This window comes from Coccinella septempunctata, chromosome 7 (genome assembly GCF_907165205.1).
Source record: "Coccinella septempunctata chromosome 7, icCocSept1.1, whole genome shotgun sequence".
NCBI classification, from domain to species: Eukaryota; Metazoa; Arthropoda; class Insecta; order Coleoptera; family Coccinellidae; genus Coccinella; species Coccinella septempunctata.
This window is the reverse complement of record NC_058195.1, coordinates 1,207,843-1,224,098: the sequence shown is the minus strand read 5'-3', so window position 1 is coordinate 1,224,098 and position 16,256 is coordinate 1,207,843. Positions and strand designations below refer to the sequence as shown.

Genomic DNA, 16,256 nt, shown 5'->3' with positions numbered 1-16,256 from the left:
GAGCATCCAAAAAAAGTTTTTGCGACCTTAGAATGCACAGTTCATATTTTGACGTTTATCAAAGGAAAAAAAATGAAAAACGCTGGAAATCTCACTTTTCTTCTATCTCTATCGAATCACCATGATTAAAATCCACGAAATTTCGTTATACAACGACTAATACGTCTTCATAAGATCAAAACTGTTCAAACATGCTAATTACCCGAAAAACGATTCCGGATCCACCTTGGGGCAGTAATAACTCACTCGGAGTTATTCTAAATTGGATATTTCGGAACCCGGAAAGCGTCAAGAGACCCAGGGAATGAACGTAAAAAGGGTTTATTATCAACGATGTCGTAGTTACTCCTCGTTAATCGTAAAAATGTGTATCTCAGTGAATCTGACCACTTAACTCTCAAAGTATGTCGCTGCTACGTATATAAACTTAATGGAGTTGAGACTGAAAATTCACTTTTCCCGGAGTAAGGCTCCGGGGCTTTTCCGGCAAGATCGAATTCCTTTTTAATCGCGTACTTCCTCTGCGATTTGCAGAGGGACGGATCCAGCCCAAAACGACATAGAAAACAACACAAATATTATGTTCATTAATACTGAATGCTCCGTTTTCCAAGACTGTGTACATTATTTAAACATATTTCAGAAGAGTATACAGAGAGAGTCTTTCACTGGTACAAATATTTTAACAGTAGATTCTTAAAGTCAAGAGAAACACTTGTTACCTTTCCCATTTTTTCCAATTCGGCCCTGATAAAAAGATATAGTCATTTTAAGTTTTCATAATGAGCCACTTATGGAAAAACAAAATTACCTTCAGAATAACCATGTAAATCTGTGACACTACACATCTATGGATCTTTTAAACAGAGTTGCATTCAGTCAAAGTACCCAATTTTTCAAATTTCACAGATACTTCTTTTTAATTTTTTTACATAAAATTACTCGAAAACGGTGCATTATACGTGAAAATATGAAGAATACTTTTATTTTACAAAACGTCCAACTTAGTTTCAGGTGTTGGGTTCTTTAAATTTTTGGTATTTTTATGGTACGTAATGGTCATAATGATGAAACTGGAAGACGTGGGTGTTATCTTGTTTCGAAAAAGATTTATCAAATAAATGGAAAACTATATTCCGAAATTCATTTCATTCGATAAAACCGTTTGTGAGTGAGAACTAAAAATATAAATTTTATTCGTTTTTCAACAGCCTGTATCTTTCAAACCGTGCCGATTCGGAAAATATGGTAAAGGTAAAAAGTGTTTCTTTTGATCACAAGAGTCTACTGTTGGAATATTCGTACGAGTCAAAGACTCGCTCTGTATAAGGCAGGACCTGTATTGTGGTAGATATTTTAAGGTACAAATAATCTATGGTCTTCAAGCAACGATCGTTCGCCTTCTCTTTACTTTCCTCAGTTCATGATCACCCCGAGAAACGAAAAGACTCGAAGATTGTGATCCAACCAAGCCGCGCGCGGCATTTCATACTTAACCTAACCTCATTATCCATTACCTAATTATAAGTCGGGCGCAATTAGGTTAATCTAGTCGAACTCGATAAGGCCCGTCGCTCGAAAGAAAGGAAACAAACGACGACGAATCGAGTTTGTGCAACAACCCCAATTACGGGCCAAGTATCGGGTTGCATGAAAATCGAATCAAAAGGGCCACCACCCCTGCATAAAGTCTGTCAATTTCGTGTCGTTTTACATGTCCGATCGGTGCGTGCGCTCGCTCGCAGCTTGCGTACGGTCCCGTCGAGACATGAATCACTTCTTATGGGTCTCCCCGGGCACGAGATATACCGGGTGTCCCAATTCGACCGAAAGAAACTTAAAAAAATGAATTTGTCTCCGTTGTAGGTCTGGTTCCAGAACAGGCGGGCTAAATGGAGGAAAGCAGAAAGATTGAAGGAGGAACAAAGAAAAAGGGAAGGACAAGAAATGATCAAAAGGGACGGAGAGACGAAAGAAGAGAAGGTATGGTTTCGATTTTGTTTTTCATTGAGGGATTGTAGAAAGAGGCGATCAGGCAGGTGATTGGGGGTCGATTCATTCTAACATTTTATCAGTTGAAGTCTGAGGGTTGGTTTTATCCCAAATTTTCGAAGTTTCGTGAGTTTACTAACCTTAAATTCGAATGAACCCAAGATTTATCATATAATGATGAATTGAGTTTAATGAAAAAGGCAGACATTGATCTCCATTCAAAAACTTCTCGCTACGATCCTCAATCAACCCTCTGAGCCTTCTACATCCCTCAGAATGATCGAACCACTTATATTCGACTTGATTTCAGCTGGAGGAAATCAACGCCACCAGTTCGCCCGAACCGACCACCACCGGCGAAGACGAAATTCCTACCAGGGAGTGTTCGAGCAGAAGCAGCGCCGGCAGGGAGACCCCGGATCAGGGAAAGGGTTCCACGGAAGCTGGAGACCCTTCGAACCCTTCGTCTCCTCACAGTCCGGCGCCTTCGGCGTCTTCCGAACCACCAAGACACCTCCCGCCGCCGTTTCCGCATCTCTTCCCCTTCGGAGATAGGTGAGTGACTGTATATTTTTTATCTGAAGTGATCTGCGTTTGGAGGGGGCGTACAGGGTGGTTCAACGTGAACACGGCGCCTCGATTATCCGGTTTTAATATGGAAATAAGCAGTTTTCCGTATGAAAGGGACGAAGCGAGGGACGTGGCTGTCTTAGGTCATGTAGCAATGGATCCGACCTTTAGTACTTCTTTTTTTAGCCTTCTTAGCTATCGCAAAGTAGGAGTTCCCCAGGTTTCAAGTATTTATTATAAAAACAAGCTATTCCAACCCATAGGTCACCACCAATGGATTCTCTACCAAACGGATGCTTATGGAAAAGGATTCTTCATAGGTTCCGGGCATTTTGCCTATTAACCAGTTGACTCTTATGGTTTCTGGACTCTCACACGATCATAGTCGTGTTGATAGTTGTATGCTGCCTATAGCTTTTATAGGTTAAGCTCTTCCTTGGTTACATTTAAATCCTTAACTAATCTCTCGGTCTTCGGTGGTAGGTTTTTGACCTTCTAGCTTCTTCTGTTGGATCATAGTCGACTAATCTTCGTAGTTCCTCATTTGGATGTTGTTTGGCTTTGTCGAATATCCTTTCCGCCTTTCTCTTCATAAACTCTGTAACTGGTTTCCATTCCAAGTCCTTGTAGATTTGTTTGTTCCTAACAAACCAGGGTACGTCCATCGCCATTCTAAGGAGTTTATTCTCAGTGGCCTGTATTCTCTTGATGTGGGTCTTGGCTGCGAAGCCCCATGCCGCCGATCCATATGTGAGTTGTGGTCGCGCAATAGTTTTAATCATCGTCAACTTGATGTTCTTATTCATATAACTTCTTCTGCCTATGAGTGGATAAAGTCTACTCATTGCGGCTTCTGTTTTATCAACAGCACATTTGATGTAGTTTTTCCATGTAAGTCCTCTGTCAAGCTTCACTCCTAGGTATGTTGCTTCATTTTTCCATTCAACCTCTTCTCCATCAACTTCAAGGTTTTCTTCCATCCTCAATCTTCTCTTTTGCAGTGATATTGCTTGAGTCTTTCTTCCATTGATTTGGATTTTCCATTTGATGCACCATTCGAGTAATTCATCTATGGCTTCCTGCAGTCTCCGGTGTATGATCTCTGGGCGTCGATGTCTGAACCCTATTTCTGTGTCATCTGCGTGCAAGGTGAGCTTTTTAGGATGCGTATGGATTTTTCCCGAAAATATATATGGTTGTATGGAACGTTTACCGCCTTTTTTTCTCGATCCCAGCCCTGGCGGGGCGCCGCTAGAATCCGACCAATGAAAAATGACGCAGTAAAAAACCCGAACCGATATCAATATCATGGCTAACAGGATATATCCCGCCCCCGACAAATTCATGCGTGGTAATGGGGCAAATATGAAAAGCTAATATTTGAACCGATGGAAAATTGTATCTATATCTCTCTATACGAATTGAACTGTCCGGGACGCGAAACGGACGGCGTGGGAGGGGGAGGGGGTGGTTGTATGTTTGCGCAGCACGGGCATCGCCCTCGGGATATAAAAATCATTTAAACGGGCCTAGGAACTCGGAGGTCCGTAAAATGTTGCATCGTTCTCGTATCTCGCAGATTTTCATCTCGATTTCCGTGGATTTGGGGAAGTTCGAAGGAGCGTATCAGCGTTGTCGAATTTAGGCCTCTTTCTCATAGTCTTCCACCTGTAATTCTGCTTGGAAATTTTTTTCTTGACATCGCAGGAATTCCTCGTAAAATTCACGGTGTGGCAACGTTGGAAGTATCCACTATACCAGCGATTTATCGCCCATTCGGGGCAATCGTTGAGTATCCTCGCCTCATCGATGGATTCAGAGGTGGAAGTACCCTCGAATTCCGGGAGCACCTCCCTCATCACCCTCCGCGACGTTGCCGCCCCTCGCTCGATCTCCCTCGACGTCCGAATTTCGTCGCTCTTTGATCGGATTTCGAGGCGTAAAACCGGCCGCGAAACAATTCCGTCAGTCGGCTTTCGGAAAGACGGAGCGAGAGGCCCTAATTTCATCCGAAACCGAATTAGGATAATGAAAATATCACTGTCGAGAGGCGCGCTCCGCGATGCAAATGCCCGATCGTTTTGCCTTTTGTTCCGCAGCCGGCGGAGGCATTGTAAAAGAAGAAATGGAAAATTCGTTTTATGATATTAGAGCGATCTTTACGTCTGGCCCGATGAATATTTAAATGAACCTTTCTCGGGTCCAAAACTGTTCGCCTTTACGGGGGCGCTCTCACAAACGTCGAGGGGGTAGGGGGTGGGGAGCGGAGGGTTAAGAGTTCCGTACTCGTTCACATAAAGAATAAAATATAGAATATGAAATTTCGCGAAGGTTTCGGAGATCAGAAGATGTTGCTCTCGTTCTTACGCGGATAGGACGGAAGTTGAGACGTGTCGGATTTTCCGAGATGGGGAAAACGCTGAACTAGTTTTCCACATCGCTTTTTACTTCTTAGAGCGGATGGGGAATTTTAAATTTGGGGGAGATGAACGTTTTTCACTCTGGAATTTCATGCCTCATGATCGAAGTACTGTATGCAATGAAGGCGGGATTTTATCGAATTTAGATAAAAAATCGAATTTAGATAAAAAAAAAATTACAACCAGAAATGATGCTCGAATGATTGGAGTATTTTCCGCGACGTTTACAGGCCATATCAACCACATTACATCTGGTCTTTTTTTAAGTTCAATGCCACGTTAGTGCCCGTAAACGTAGTGAACGGATCGGTCGGGAATTTCAAAATCGAATTCGGTTTAGCGATTCCGCGGAAAAACGTCCAAAAATACCTTGCCGAATACATCGATAATTAAAATTCATATACCCGGGGCTACGTCGACGAAATCGTGTTTACCCCGCGCGCGCGGGCGTTCAAATATTAAAATTCGAATTTTTCCATACCTATATGCGAATTTGTCGGATGACACGCGGGCGTAGCGGCGGCGTGTGTGTGTGTGTATTTAAACGGAATTCGATGATTGATACGGGCGCGCAAAGGGAACGAAAAACGGATGAAATTTTTAACGAACCGAAAATTTCGCATTAGCGAGAGAAATGGTTTTTTTTTTCACGTAAAATCGTCCGTGCCGATGTTGTGATCGATTCAACGAGAATCGATACCCGTTAGTTAGAGGATTCGGAAATTGGTCTGATTGACCGAACCGCTGCATCTCGCCGGCCGTGGAAGGAACCGAACGAAAGTCGGATCGTTTCCAGGTTACACCCCCGATCCCGACAGCTTATTTCTAGTGCCTTTTTTTTCTGGCTGCTACAGCTTCTCAAAAATGGGAAATTTTGCACTAAAAGTGATTAGTTCCCAAAATATTGATCGTACAAAAAATCTGATCGCAATTGGTGATCTACGACCTCGAATTATTAAGTAAAATGATCTAGGTCAATATAGGTGAATGAATAAATTTTTTTCGTTGATGAACGTTGTAAACGACATTCTTGTAAATACAAACTTTTTTATTTTTTGAACGATTCCAACCTGGGTCATTTTTTTTGACTAATTCGAGGTCGTAGATTACGAATATGCATTTGGATTTTTCCTAGGATCGGTAATTTGGGAGAAAAATAACTTTTAGTGGAAAAATGGGAAAAAATTGATCAACTTTGAGGAGCTGTAGCGGCAAGAAAAGAGGCACTGGTGATAGACTGGTTCTTTGCGAATAGAAAAAGCCATATTTCATCCATCTACCGCCAATAGTCTAGTTTTCATGATTTTTTCCTCGAAGGTCCAAAATTTCCGATTTTTCATCCACAATAATTCGAAAACTAATCTTTTCAGCAAAATTTCGTTTGCATATTCGTAATCTACGCCTCCGATTTAGTAAATATTCCGATTTTGGTGGAAAACGGAGAGATCGAAAATTTTTGAAATTTTTCAATACCACCTTCACGGAAAAAACCATAAAAACTGAACTGTTCGCGGTAGATGAAAGAAATGCGGTGTTTTCTTTTCGCAAAGAAACAATTTATCACCAAAAAAATCAACCCACGTCCAGTGCCTTTTTTCTAGCTGCTACAGCTCCTCAAAGTTGACCAGTTTTTTTTTTGAAATTTTGCAGTAAAAGTGATTTTTTTTCCAAAATATCAATCCTACACAAAATTTAATTGCATATTCTTGATATACGACCTCGAGTTAGAAGGTTAAATGACCCGTGTCGATATAGGTAAATGATTAAAATTTTTTAGGACTTTATTCGTTATTTTCGTTATGAAGCGCGTAAAAGACGAACAAAAATTTATTTTTTTTAGCTATATCGACCCGGGTCATTTTACTTACTAACACGAGGTCGTAGATCACGAATATGTAATTAGATTTTTTGTAGGATCTGCACACTGGAACAAAAAAACACTTTTAGTGGAAAATTAAAAAAAAAAAACATTTTTGAGGAGCTGTAGCAGCCAGAAAAAGGCACTGGACATATAAGCTTATTCTTTTGGTGATGGATTGGTTCTTTGCGACTATTCGCCCTACTAATATCCAGCAGCCTGGATCCTCATTATAATCGAATTGCCAAAATTTCCCCCGAGGCGCCCGTTTACGCCGCAACAATCGCATTTACGGCCACGTTCTCGCAGCTTGACGACACGGCCGCGTCGATCACGCCTCATTAACACCGTCGTCGGAAAAACGAGTAAACAAAAATCGTCCGTCCAAAAAAACTGCCGAACAACGATCGGAATCGCCCTGATGGTCGAATAATCGCGCCCCCCGCTACGTGGGGGGTCCGCATCGCACGCTCCGGTCGCGTGACGGTACGCGCGGGGGGTACCGTCTCGGATATGGACCGGAAATGGACGGATCTCTCTTCTTCTGAGATCCGGACTTCCGACCGAGCGTATTTAGTTGACCTTTTTCGCTTTATTCGGGTTGAATCGACGCATTAGGAGGGTTTAATGGGCTGTGGGACGGGAAAAGGTCGGGATGGACTCTGTTTTCGGTAGGCTCGGACGGCAGAGACTTTTATTATGTTCGCAGAGGGGGATGAATGATCCGGGACTGGTCGGAAACGATACCGTTCATCAGCTGACCCCGGCATTCATTCTCTTTGCTAGAATCGACTTTCGTGATGTATTCAGCCTTTATATGTACCTAATTGTTAATCGACTCAAGTTGTCAAGTGTTCATGAGACGCAGAGGCATAGGGAGAAATTACGAAAATTACGATGTATCGATCGATTGATGTAGGGTTGTAGATCGTTTAGCATTTTCGCATTCTAGATGCTTCTTGGTTGTCTTTACTCGGGCAACTATGAGAGAGCCCAGGTTGGCTTGAAAAGTACAGGTTATCGATGAAACCTGGGGTGGTAGCGTCTCCTAAGTATCTGGTTTTCAACGGTCTTTAGAGCTATGAGAACGTGCCCAACTAGAGCACTTGAGGTCATCACAAATGTCGCTTCTCTTCACAAGGTAGCCCAGGAGTCAATCCTCAGGATATCTAGGGAAGGTACAAGTAATGAGAATTGAAAGTTAGAGAGCCTGGTCTTATCTAAACAATGGCATATCATCAGCGAATCTACCTAGTGATGTTACGGTTAAAATAAGCATTGAGAGGTTTTTTTTTTTGTGTAGCAGGGGAAAAATCTGCAAGACAGACGAACACACCCTCTCCTGAGGGGGAACAGTGTGGGTATTCTCACTCTCTGAGCTCGAGACCCACTAAAAACCCTTAACTGCTTCTTCATAGGTTCCGGGCATTCTGCCTATTAACCAGTTGACTCTTATGGTTTCTGGACTCTCACACGATCATAGTCGTGTTGATAGTTGTATGCTGCCTATAGCTTTTATAGGTTAAGCTCTTCTTTGGTTACATTTAAATCCTTAACTGATCTCTCGGTCTTCGGTGGTAGGTTCTTGACCTTCTAGCTTCTTCCGTTGGATCGTAGTCGACTAATCTTCGTAGTTTCTCATTTGGATGTTGTTTGGCTTTGTCGAATACCCTTTCCGCCTTTATCTTCATAAATTCTGTAACTGGTCTCCATTCCAAATCCTTGTAGATTTGTTTGTTCCTAACAAACCAGGGTACGTCCATGCCCATTCTAAGGAGTTTATTCTCAGTGGCCTGTATTCTCTTGATGTGGGTCTTGGCTGCGAAGCTCCATGCCGCAGATCCATAAATGAGTTGTGGTCGCGCAATAGTTTTAATCATCGTCAACTTGATGTTCTTATTCATATGACTTCTTCTGCCTATGAGTGGATAAAGTTTACTCATTGCGACTTTTGTTTTATCAACTGCACATTTGATGTGGTTTTTCCATGTAAGTCCTCTGTCAAGCGTCACTCCTAGGTATGTTGCTTCATTTTTCCATTCAACCTCTTCTCCATCAACTTCAAGGTTTTCTTCCATCCTCAATCCTCCCTTTTGCAGTGATATTGCTTGAGTCTTTCTTCCATTGATTTGGATTTTCCATTTGAGTAATTCATCTATAGCTTCCTGCAGTCTCTGGTGAGAATTGAGAGGAACTTTATCACGCTGCTATGTAAGAGGGACGAAATGGAAGAGTTTATACCATTGAATGGTACACAGATGGTGTGCCAGCGTTTCGAGAGGGTTTCTCCGCGAATCAGCGGCCTTTTAAACACGTACGCCTCGTAGCTTCGCAAGGTCGAACCTCACATCGCCCTTTTTCGCATCAGGTAACGACCATTCTGTATTCCATGCGGAAATTTTATTCTTGAAGATACTCCGGCATCGCGAAATCGCATTTCGGCATCAAAGAAAATTACGGCATTCATTCCTGGTGCCGCGCCTCGCGCAAAAATCGAATCAAATTCGCCCCCAATAAAGTTTCTCGGATACAAGTTAGGCCGGCAGCATCAGTAGCGATCGTGCACCAAACGAGTTCTGCTCTCTCTCTCTCTCTCTCCTCCCTTATAGCTCGCGCTCGTTTTCCATACATCAGCTGATAATGTAGAACTGATGTCATATATCTATTTTTTCTTGTAAATATGCTGCACATCTATTTTGTTTATTTTGAATAGATAAAGGGGAGTTTCTGTATGTACTGAGAATTTTTATCTTCGAGATATTCGTCGTTCTTTTTTCGTCACTCAACTTGAAGGTTTTCGAGCGATGATCCATCGATCATATTAAGATTCCTGCGGAAAATCTCAGACCACTCATCGAAACGGTCGACGTTTCAATAATTCACGGCCGTCTTAGAGAACCACGGGCCCCGCATAAAGCCCCCCGCTCGGTACCCGGGACTGTCATTGTCAATAATTCAGAACGGGGATGGGGCCCGGCATCCACAATAACTAATTCCAACGGGCGCAAACCGGTCCGTGTAGTACGGCTGGGAGGTATCCAATTAATTTGTTAGTGTAGCAAATTAGGCTGTCTTAGGCATTTACGCAAATGCATTCGCTTTGGCGCGCCCTACTAATTCACTAGAAAGGAATCTTCTCGGATGTCATATGGAAACACGTGGCGGTTGCCGCGGAACGGAATTACAACGTTTCGTTGTTGAATATTCCATTGGAGTTGCGGGAATGTTCAGACGTCAATTCGAAGATAACTTGCCCGAGTGTGTATTCGATTACAGAGCAGCTGAAAATCGAAGAGTCTATCGGCAAACCATAGAGCAGAAGGCTGGCCGTTTATGCCTAATGAAGAAGTACCCTAAAAATTCATGGAAGTGCGTAAATGCCTCCATACCAACAACACCGCTAGAATACAGCATAATGGCTCTACAACCGATCATTTCTTAACCAATTCTGGAATTAAATAAGGCTGCGTGTTAGCGCCTTTACTGTTCTCGATAATTGCCTGTAAGAGGTGTTGGATTGAGATTCAGATTTGACGGAGGCCTGTTCAACCTGAAGCGCTTCAGTGCAAAAACCCGTACAAAGCTTATCACGGAACTTCAATATGCAGATGACTGCGCACTTATCGCTAGCAGCTCAGAGGATCTATAAACATAGGTATATATACTTAGCTTTAGGCTTTAGACTCAATATCGACAAAACCAAAATCCTGGTAAGTCCGCCAGAAAGCCTTCAAACAGATATCAGCCTGGAGGATGAAACTCTAGAATATGTCGAGCAGTTCAAATACTTGGGAAGCTCCATAAATAGATACTGATGGGCATGAAAATACACAACCGTATCAATTCAACATCAGGGGCATTCTGGAAGCTAATGGACAGAGTGTTCAAAATCACGACCTCAATCTGAAGACCAAGACAGCTGTTTGCAAAGCGGTGGTCTTCCCAACGCTTCTTTACGGAAGCGAATGCTGGACGCCCTACAGGCGTAATATTAAGCAGCTTGAACAAACGCAACAACGTCATCTAAGACAGATAATGCACATCAGATGGTTCCACAAAGTTTCGAATGCGGAAGTCTTGCAGCGCGCGAGTTGTATAACACTTGAGACTCAAAAAACGAAGGCCCGACTCAGATGGAGTGCCACATTCTGAGGATGCAAGACACAAGATTCCCCAAAATAGCTCTGTATGGCGAATTCACAGAGGGAGCTCGGAAACCAGGAGGTTTAAGGATATACTGCATCAATCCCTAAAATCGGTTAATGCCAATCATAACTGGGAACAACTAGCGTTGGACAGGTCACAGTGGAGGTCTATGGTGCACAGTTATAATGGAGACTCGAGAAGAATACAGCGGCGGCCAGATCTGGTTGGTGACTATCCATGCCCGGAGTGTGGAAGGATCTGTAGGTCACGGCTGGGTCTCTTCAGTCACAGGAGGGCACACAGTCGCAAGTAGCCCTAAGAAATTATAAATTTGATCGCATCGATAGTCTTGTTTTTGAGTCTTTTGGTAGATTCATTCTCGAGTAACGAGATTCAGCAATGAACGAATGAAAAATATCTCCCTCCATGCCATGGAAAACTCACCCCGTATATGGGTGGGTTTTTGCAAGCACCTAGCTGGCAGAAGAAGCAACGCATATAAAACGACCGGGGATAAGTTATTCGAAGCGGCGTAAAAATGAATAAGAGACGATTTCCCATTCGTATTCAGCGTTGCGCCTCGCCCTAAAGTGGCTATATTGGGATCCATTTGCTACCGAGATACATAAATAAATCAAAACGTCACATTTCTTATATTACATTTTCAATATGGAGAAGCAGATCGTCTCTTTGACTTTGTAATCATGTTTACTGACATGCAAAATGCAGGAGGAGACGAGGGACCACGTATATATACATCATACACGTACACATATACACATATACTATATCCGTATCTTATCCCGCTCCACTCACTTTGAGTAAAAATGTTTAAAGTTCAATTTGCCTCGGGGCCCCCAAGGAGGAGGGCTTACGTCTCGCGTGTACAAATCACATAAAGTTGCGATGCTTTTCCGACGGAAACAATGGACTTTAAAATTGAAAAAGATGTAATGCGGCGGCGGCGGCGGGGGTTGGTTGGGATTCTGCGGGATTTTTCTGTTCTCGATCTGAGCGCGTGTCTTTTGTTGGATTCGCGTGACGTTCTGCTTATGGTCTGATAAGAATTATATCTATGAGGATTTATCTGATGCCGATCGATCATTTAGGAAGCTCAGGGACAGAGTCGGATATATTCGGAATAGAAAGATGTGTAGATATGAACCTGGAGAGAAACTAGATACTGAGAGTTAGGCTTCCATCGAAGCTCTCATGTCATCGGTATATTTATACCAATGCCCATGGTGCTAAAATCATTTAGGAAGACCTGAATTCTCTCTACGACTGGTCTATTTGAAGATGATCTGGTAGTGCCTCAGGAACCCCATAATTTTTTTTTTTTTTGGTGTAGCAGGGGGAAAATCTGCAAGACAGACGAACCACCCTCATCTCCTGAGGGGGAACAGTGTGGGGTTTCTCACTCTCCTGAGCTCGAGTCCCACTAAAAACCCTACTGCTTCTTGAATTTTGGTTCCGGGCATTTGCCTATAAACCGTTCATCTCTTAGTCGGTTTTCTTCTCGCACACTATCGTGCTGGGATTTATGTGTTTATCCTCTATTGGATTAACACTTTATTGAATTTTTCAATAAGTTTCTGTTGTTATTTTAATCTCTTTTTAATTGATCTCTTGGTCTCCTTCGGTAAATTCGCATTCTCCTTTTGTCTTCCTCTGGCTCGTAGTCCACTAGTCTCCTGAGTTCTTGATTCGGATGGTTTTTCGCTGTTTCGAATAATTTCTCTGCTTTTCTGTTCATGGATTCCGTTATGGTTTCCCATTTCAGGTCCTTATAAATCTGTCTATTCCTGACAAACCAAGGTGCATCTATTGCACATCGTAACAGCTTGTTTTCAGTGGCCTGAATTCTTTTGATATGGCTCTTTGCCGCGAAACCCCAGGAAACTGATCCATAAGTCAGTTGAGGCCTAGCAACGGCTTTGATTATCTTCAATTTTGTCTCTTTCAACATGTGGCTTCTTCTTCCTATCAGAGGATAGAGTCTATTCATCGCTGCTTTCGTTTTGTCGATTGCTTGTTTGATATGACTTTTCCAGGTAAGTCCTTTGTCAAGCGTTATTCCTAAATATTTGGCTTCATTTTTCCAGTCGATTTCTTCGCCGTCAACATCCAGTTTCGTTGTGGGTCGCAGTCTTCTCTTCTGTAGTAATATTGCTTGGCCCTTTTGTCCATTGAGCTTGATTTTCCACTTTATGCACCAGTCATTTGTTTCGTCAATCGACTCTTGTAGAACTCGTTCTATTATTTCAGGGTTTCGGTGTCGAGTTGCTATGCCTGTGTCGTCAGCATATAACGTTAGCATGGTTCTTGGATTTTTCGGAATATGTGGATGTATATGTTGTACAGAAGTGGCCCAAGTACTGATCCTTGGGGTACTCCAGCCTCTATATCTCTTGTTGAGGAGCATTCTCCTCCCACTTTTACGTAAAATCTTCTATTTTTGAGATAATTCCTGATCAACTTGCATATTTTGATCGAATATCCAGCACATCTCATCTTATATATTAATCCTTCATGCCATACTTTGTCGAATGCTCTGGCGACGTCTAGTAAAATAAGACCTGTAGCCTGTTTATTTTGGAATCCCTCTGTTATGTACTCTGTGAGCCTTAATAATTGTTGTTCTGTTGAATGCTCTCTTCTGAATCCGAACTGTTCTGGTGGTATTAGTTCCAGATTTTCGGTTTCCTCATTTAGCCTCGTGGCGATAATTCTTTCTAGTACTTTTCCTGAAGCCTACAGTAGACTTATCGGTCTGTAGTTTTGTGGAAACTTCTTCTCTTTGAATGGTTCATTGAATACTATGACTTCTGCTGTTTTCCATTTTTCTGGGTAGTGTTCTGTCCTCATAATTCCATTCGCGATATTTGTTAGAGCGGCTATAGCTTTTCTAGGTAATTTCTTTAACATAACATTCGTTATTTTATCGCTTCTGGTGGACCCCCATAATGAAAATGGGTCTAGCAGAAAACGACGAGTGCAGATTCTGTGGGGTGGAGGACACCTGTCACCTGTCACCTGGTGACAGAATGGCAGAATACATGGATTTGGACGAGAACCGCCATCATAGAAAGTGGCGTCCCTTAGAACTCTGGAACTAGATCACAGTGCAAATTGAATGAACATTTCATTCATCCCATTTACCAGTCTTCAATTATCGCCCATATATTCTTTTCACGATCAGAGGCGCATAACGTTACGTCGACCACGTCCGAATTAAAAGACGATCGGTAATTCAACCCGTTCAACATGAAAAAAAAAATCCTCTCCGTTCAGACCCACATAATTCCGAAATATTATTGCATTAACGTCAGCAATTAACGCCTTTGTTAGCTTAAATTCACATTAATTAACGGCAGAAATAACATTTTAACAGTGCACTTAAGGACACGGGTGTTAAGCTGGCTCTAATTAGTTGTAATATTTTATTTACCAACAATTGCTAGTATTAAGCGGCGGAATCGAGTGAATGCAGGGACGTACTCGGAGGGAAGTCTTGTGAGGAATAGCACGTGGTCTTTATAAATGATTGTCATATCGCAGTTAGCTTTGAATCATTCTGTGGTGTGTTTCACCAAAGGCCCTGCATGTAATTTGCACAGATGCTTAGCTCACCCAAGAAGAATATATCAAAAAATGTGTAATATGTGATAAGTTGATTGTTTTTCATATCTCAACATTGAATTATTTACATCTAGTAGTTTGTAGGCAATTTTTCAGTTTCAGTTTTTCTTTCAGTTCAGGCTTTATTGCAGAATACTCTGAATTCTAACGATATTGCAAATTTTTCCAGTGAAAAATCTGGGAAAAAAATCATCTCTACCGGTAGAGCTCCTTATAGATATCTCAACAATTCTGAAGAGGCAGCATTCTGGTTCTTTTTGAGTTATAATCATATCCAGTACTCTTCAAATACATCTCAGTACCGCCCTGACCGATTCTGTCATAGATATTCCTAACATAAATGTAATTACCCCCAATCTACATTATTCAGAACATTCGAAGTAGACTAATTATTAAATAATTAATTTAAAGCGCTCGTTAAACGACTAGATCACGCATTTACGCTCGATGCGTCCTTCCCCCCTCTGTGACCCCCTCGTCAAAACCGAGACCAGCTGAGTAGAGAGACCCATCCATCATACGACATCAGGCCGAAAGACGCGGTTAATTCAGGAATCTTCGTTATACACATCAGAGACATGAACGGGTGATGTCATGCAGTTTTCTGTATTAATTGGTTTGTCGGCAACTTGTCGGATTAGGCCCAGGACTCGGACATGAACTGTCGGAGATTGAGCGGTTTCGCTCTAATTCAGTAAATCGACGAGTTGGTAAACCTGAAACTTTCGAAGCTTGCAGTTCGCAATTTGAGATTCGGTCGTTTAAGAGTTTATGGGTGAAGGCAAGATTGGCATTTTGTTGTTGTGTAATTTCAATCTACTGAATTTTCTTCGGCTAACATTAGTTGAAGCTACTGCTCATCAAAATTCTCTATTTTTTTTTTACGCCTTTGATTTGGAAAGTGAATGAAGTTGGTTTGGCATGTGGCTAACACTTATCAAGGGATTGGAAATGAATGACCACGATAGTGTTCAGTGTATACACCACACAGCATCTTTCTCCGTCTCTCTGCCTCCGCTCATAATTGAGTGATTTAATTACCGGATCGAGTGGATTCCGCGAAGCCTACTTGATGTATTTAAAACAATGCAATTTAAATTGACATAATTGGCTTTGGCGAACGACCGTCGACGACGTTCCAACAGTACCAACACCATCGCGATCGCAGCGAACGATCGTTTTATTTTATTTTCGGTACACACATGTCGCATTAGCGACAATTAGACGAATATTCGTTTAGTGCCGTCGTCGTAACGCGATGACAGAACGCGCAAATTCCGAATGGTCGACCGAGGGGTCAGATGTCAATTCGTGACGTTGTCGTGTCAATTCGTTCGATTCGATGACTGGTCTCTCTGACCGGCCTTCTATAATCGAGAATGAGTTGTAATTGAGGAGTATGCACGAACGTCTCCCCTGCTTTATACAGGGTGAGTCTTTGACTCGTACAAATATTTTAACAGTAGATTCTTCAGGTCAAAAGAAACACTTTTTTCCTTTACCATTTTGTCCGAAACGGCTCGGTTTGAAAGATACAGGTTGTTGAATAACCATAAAAAAATGTTGTTCTTAGTTCTATCTCACAAACGGTTTTATCGAATGAAATGAATTTCGGAATATAGTTTTTC

General features: G+C 42.1%; 1 protein-coding gene across 14 annotated transcripts in view; it reads left to right on the top strand.

The window, feature by feature from the left end:
• LOC123317596 (dorsal root ganglia homeobox protein) overlaps positions 1–16,256 on the top strand; it is a 139,356-nt gene that overhangs the window by 106,699 nt on the left and 16,401 nt on the right. For all 14 annotated transcript variants that reach the window (XM_044904201.1, XR_006538193.1, XR_006538195.1 and 11 more), the window contains 2 exons: positions 1,867–1,983; positions 2,303–2,547. In XM_044904201.1, coding sequence (XP_044760136.1) covers positions 1,867–1,983; positions 2,303–2,547 — 362 coding nt within the window. The remainder of the gene's footprint in view (positions 1–1,866; positions 1,984–2,302; positions 2,548–16,256) is intronic.